At 37.3% G+C, this 6,000-nt stretch overlaps 1 protein-coding gene across 3 annotated transcripts in view; it reads right to left on the bottom strand.

The window, feature by feature from the left end:
• Positions 1-442: 442 nt before the first annotated feature.
• LOC139754677 (EEF1A lysine methyltransferase 1) overlaps positions 443-6,000 on the bottom strand; it is a 51,488-nt gene continuing 45,930 nt past the window's right edge. For all 3 annotated transcript variants that reach the window (XM_071672224.1, XM_071672226.1, XM_071672227.1), the window contains exon 4: positions 443-1,030. In XM_071672224.1, coding sequence (XP_071528325.1) covers positions 678-1,030 — 353 coding nt within the window. In that variant the 3' untranslated portion in view covers positions 443-677. The remainder of the gene's footprint in view (positions 1,031-6,000) is intronic.

Raw genomic sequence — 6,000 nt, 5'->3', positions numbered from 1 at the left:
AATGTAAGAAAAAATTTGAGAATGATTGACAGAGTAGGTCAGAAGTTGCATGGAGAGACAAGTGTATGAAATGTAAGAAAAAATTTGAGAATGATTGACAGAGTAGGTCAGAAGTTGCATGGAGAGACAAGTGTGAGGTGAAGAATGGATGAAGGTATAAAACGTAACCACTAAGGGATTACATTTCTAAAGGATTATCTAACTTCCCATATCAAAACAAGAAAGGCATCAGTCAAATCTTGCAACAGAATAAGTTGTATTAATATAATTTTATAAAAAAGATATTCAGAACTTAGTGAATACATGGAAACAATAAAAAGTGCCTTCATTAAAATGTTTCTTCTTAATATCACAATAAATGACTTTCTTCTTAAGCCCAAAGAAAAGATGAGTACCATTCATTCATCCTGAATTCCAGATCCTTGGTAAAAACAAAACCAAATCCAACAAAATAATCTTTATTTCTACATAACAGAAATCATCTTGGTGTTTAACAAATTATTTGAATTCCAGCATATAAAATATTTTAAGAAAAGTTTGTGATGTAACAAAACTTTGTGCCAATCACTATGATTGACCATACCAGTAACTATACTGTAAATTGGATAATGCTTATCATACCTGAATTCAATTTTATGTAATATTACACAGTATGAGTTCAAGACAATTTTGCTTTATCAGTTTTGGCAATAATCATCAAAGTTATAGTTAGCATAGCACATAAAAGGATTACTGAGGCTCTTTGCATGCTTTACTTCAAACTCGCATTTATTTGCTTTTAATAACCGCCCTACTAACTCCTCCATAACTGATCCAGTACAAACAATAATCTTAGCACTGGGCTTCATTAAAAACTTGACTGTGATAGCAGTTTTAGTAAGGCAGTCTTCAGAGAGATATGGAGGATCAACTACAATGAGATCAAATTGTTCACAAAGGTCTCTGGGAACTCCTAAGGGATTCTTGAAGTCGTAAAAGATAAACTCTTCTTTGTAGATAGCAAATCTTTTATCATATTCCAAAACTTTCACTGAAAAAGAAGATAAAATTATAATTGTAAACAATTCATAAAATTATTATAAAACTTATATTTAGTTTAAAGAATCACAACCTCATCAGGAATACCTTTAACTCTGAAACACAAACATCAGCTTTCTTAAATATTCTGGTTACTGCATATATATCTTTTGTTAATATCCATTGTTCATGCAATAAATGTTTTTTTATTAAATCTTATTACTTATATAGTCAATACAGTCTTGGTTAAACTAATATTCACTCTTTCCATATACACACATGTTATAGGATAAAATCCCTTACAGCATCAACAACTTTACATGAATATTCAAGCCAATGCCAAACTTTTGTGAGGTTACATAATACTTGACAAGCTACTGTATCACAATACTATGGTCACTGGCAACTTTGGGTTGGCCAAAGCTTTGGAACTCTATCCTCTAATGTTTTTCGTAACAGCTATGACCAGCCCTTTTTAAAAGGAAGGTTTACTGCTTCCGCTAAAATTCTTAGAATCTTTTCCTCTTTTCTTCTTACTTCTCTTTAACCTTTTTTCATATTTCAGCTATGGTCTGGCCTCACTGAGTACCTTGTCCATTACTTGAACTGTCAACTTACAAAACAAAATAGACTGGTTTCCTTTAGTAACATTTACATGACTTAAGTTTTCTTTGTGGTTTGAAACACCCATAAACTACTGTTGTGTCCCTGTTTTATTCTTTAATTGTTTTGCCTTCTTTCCCTACCCACAACTTGTGTTTATGTTATGAGGCAACCTTTCTTCTTTTCATACATTCTTATTTTATGATTATAGTGTAAGCAACAACTCTTTAATCAAGCAATAGCATTTGTTGAGCTAATGAAAGATTTGTGAACTTTTAATGAAAATGTAGTTTTGAAGTTTGAAAAATTTTATCTCTGAGGCAGTGTCACATGAGCAATGAGATATTTCATTGATATTTAGGGGGTTAAGACCTTCTAACTGCCCATCAAACCATTGGTGTAGTACTAGCTTTCCTCATCCTTACTATTTGCTGACTTGTAGTAATGGCAGTTTGCTTGTTTTGGGTCCACCTTTGACTAATCACAGGCCACCTTAATGATTACATCACTGACCCACTTACTCCAGGGCACAGGATCTACCCGGCTGCTTAGACTTTGCAGATCATGTGCATCATCCCAAAAGTGGTCACTGTTGGCAAAGGGAAAGATTTTTCCTAAAGAGAAAGGAAAGCAGGGTAAGGTAAGAAAATTCTAAATATGATCAAGAGGCACATCAAAATTCAACTCTTTTGAAGGAAGAGTCCCATGTCAAATAGGCTTCATCCACTGTCTAAACTGTATGTTGTTTTTGGATTAGTAATTATTTATCCTAATAGTGGAACAAGTAACCATAGTCAGATGAATGCCTGTAATGTTGATCAACATGAAAGTTGTGAAAAAATACTAGATTTTAGACTTGCAAATGATAAAGATCTTTGTACTACATCTGACAAAAATTTGTAAATGATATGAAAGGGATAAGTGAAATCATACCGAGTAAAATACCATATAGTGTGTAATGTATTTGGGTCTATTTGGAATGAAATCACATCTAGAAAAAACCCCTACTCATCATATAAAAGCATAAAGAGGTCTTCATTTATCATTTATACCCAACTGCTTCTCCCACTTTAGCAAGGTAGTGTCTGGGACAGATGAAGAATAGTCTTATTTCCTCAAATCCACTCTGTGGTTGTTTTGGATAATGCAACAAAACCAGAACCCACCATCCACAGCCAAGTCCCACATCCCACAAACAATTTATTGGTTTACCCTTATCACTTCATATGTCCTACTTCAAGCCACTGACAACACAATGCCCTCCATACACCAAATCTATCCACTTCATTCTCTCTCAAATATGCCTCTCACACTACTGAATGATCAAGCACCAAAAACCCAGAGCCTCTTTTACTCTATCCTTCTATCTCCTGGAATGAAGATGTGAATGTGATACAACAACAGAGTACAACATATGCCACACCCTCCCACATCAATAGAGGGAAGAAAATACTACTTTTGGGAGGTATTTTCTTCATTAATATATGGCACAGAGTTATTCTGTAAAGGAAAATATTTTGAAATTTCAATATTCTTGTGTATGGGCACTTAACTTTAGAGAAAACTTGCAAATTGAAAGGGTTAAATGGGGTGGGGCTCCCAAAAATATAGCAAGGTCTTGTAGTTGTTAGATCCTAACAAGATCTAAACATTGTGTTGGCTGTGCTAGGGAACTCCCTTTTCCTTACACAAAGTATTGGAAGGTCCAGTTGTGCCCTCAACTGGAGAAGCACCTGAAGCTCTAACCCAAGGCCCTCTATTAAAACATTGGTGAGCCTAAGAAAAAAGGAATTCTACCCTTTTTGCTCTTATTTCATATGATGGGATCTATGATTCACCCCTTCTTAACAAGACATACTGAGACAGAAGCAGTTGCTCATAAAGTGTGCCTGCTGAAAAATATCGGTTTTGAAGGATGAAAACATTTTTCTTTAAGGCATCAAGATACATTTCTTAGAAATATGTCAGCTAAGGTTCTGTTCAGCCTCTTAGTCGGTGAGCAGGCAGCAGCCTGTGCTCACCCTTTGCAAATGACTCAAAGGTATTCATGACTAATGCTCATCTGAAGGGGTCCATTCTCAGCCAATCAGCAACCAACACCAGGTTAAAATATATCAGCTGCCTCCCACTGGCTACTTAAAGCTCAGACATTTTTCAGAGCACAGGTGTCCATCCAAAGTAGCCACAAACCCAAAGAGAAAATCTTTTGAAAAAGGAGTAGCCCAGTCAAGGGATAATAGGAAAAATTGCTCGGAAAACTGCTTCAGAGATTTAATTATTTATTTATTTATAATTACTCCAAGGCCAGTTTCCATGAAAGAATTCTGGTGTTATCCAAGACGTTTCTAAAGGCTCCTGCAGCATAAGGCTATGCTACTTCCAGTGACAGGGAAATGTAGACTCCTTTGAAGTGAAAATTTCTTTGATGAGCTGTACTTCCGATGATACAGCCTCACTTGTGGTGTAATCTGGAGTACGCAAAGCACGTTAACACCTGCTTCAAAGATTTAAGTTTTTGCGCCCCTCAAAACCTATTTTTTTTTCCTTCACAGTCTGTCCCCCAAGAACTGAGAGCATACAGGCATGAAGGAGGATGGGAAAAAAAAAAACTTCATAATAAATTCAAAGCAAAGGATCTATTGCAAATCAGGGGTACTCTGGAAGCTGATTTCTTGGAAGGGAAAGTCCCCCAGAAACACAGGGTATGCCCACCATGTCAAAAACTAAGGTACCTATTATTAAAGAAGGAAGAAGGGTGTCAAGCATCTTAATGATTTCCTTCATTCTAGATGCAGTGGTTCCCAATTTGGGGGCTATGGCCCCCTAGGGGACCTTTTTGCCATTTGAAGGGGGCCAGTGGCACCTATATCTGGTGACAATGATGCTGCTCAGAAAGAGCTTCTGAATCTTCAGGAAGATTCAGGTGCCAAGATTGAACCTATCTATGTATATCTCTGATGCCCATTCCCTCCAGGTATTCCCATCAAGGGTTGGCCATGGCAAAGGAGTCTCCTCTTATCCCTGTCCTTACATGCCACCCTCACATACACCATTCCACGCATTCTTCCTCTGTTTCTCTAACTCCAATATTCCTCCACCCTATTTGCTCATGTCACAGGCATTCTTCCACTTGCATCAACCCCTTTCATTGTACTATCATACACTCTCCTCGTAAACTCCCATTCTTGCATTCTTTCCACATGCCCAAACACTTCAAAGTATTATGTTTCATCCATTCTACCACTCTATAATTCATTCCCTTTGCATTCCTTGCCATACCACATCTCTCATACACCCTTTCATTTCTTTCTTCATTCCATCTAGTCACACTACATGCTCATCTCAAACAGCTCATTTCCACAGCCTGGATTCTTGACCTCTGTGCCTCATTCTACGTCCATGTTCTGGCTGCAAAGGTCAGGGTTGGGAGGACTATGATGTCCCTTAATCCTCTCTCCACTTCGATATATACACCCCTACCCCTCATTATTCTATTAAGGGGCCCAATGACTCTTCTACAATTTATTGCTTTCTTCCTTATCTCTCCTTCCATATGACCACACTTACCCAAGACAGCTCCCAGATACTTAAATTCCCTCACTTCTTCCACTTTTTTCCCCCATATCCTTAACAATTTAGTACACTCTTCTTTTACTCTATATGGTTTTACTAAATCTATACTTTCACTCTGTTTCCTGAAGTAGAATACTTCACTGTGTTTTGGTCATCAGTGGCAGCTAGCTATGCAAACCAATGTGATTTAATGCTCCATCTTTTCTCATTTTTTCTTTGTTTAGCTGAGATGGCACAGGCAAATGAAGCCCTAATTGAAGCCATCTCAATAACACTATATGGTGGCTGGTTCAAGTGAGAAACTGCAGAAGCTGGTGACTGAGTTTGGAAGAGTGTGTGAAAGGGGAAAGTTTAGAGTAAATGTGAAAAAGAGCAAGGTTTGAATGGAGAAAAACTGGAGGAAGTGAAGTGTTTTAGATATTTGCAAGTGGACCTTGCAGGGAATGGAACCATGGAAGAGTTATAGGGTGAGGGAGGGGGCAAAGGTTCTGGAAAGTGTGTGAAGAGCCTGTTATCTCAGAGGGCATAAATGGATATGTTTCAAGAAATAGTAATTCCAACAATACTATATGACTGCATGGCATGGGTTATAGATAAGAGTTGTTGGGGGGAGGGTGGGTGTTGGAAATGAAATGTTCGAGGACAATATGTGGTGTGAGATGGTTTGACTGAGGAGAGTTAAAAGTGTGCACAAAATAGAGTGAATTGGAATGATTGGTATACTGAGGTTAACTTGCCATCAGTGAACTGATCAGGGCATATGAAATTTTTTTTTTTTTTTTTTTTTTTTTCTTTGTCTCCCGCGTT

The sequence above is a fragment of the Panulirus ornatus genome, chromosome 17 (assembly GCF_036320965.1).
Source record: "Panulirus ornatus isolate Po-2019 chromosome 17, ASM3632096v1, whole genome shotgun sequence".
NCBI lineage: Eukaryota > Metazoa > Arthropoda > Malacostraca > Decapoda > Palinuridae > Panulirus > Panulirus ornatus.
Note: the sequence above shows the minus strand (reverse complement) of the source record. Positions and strands in the feature narration are given on the sequence as shown.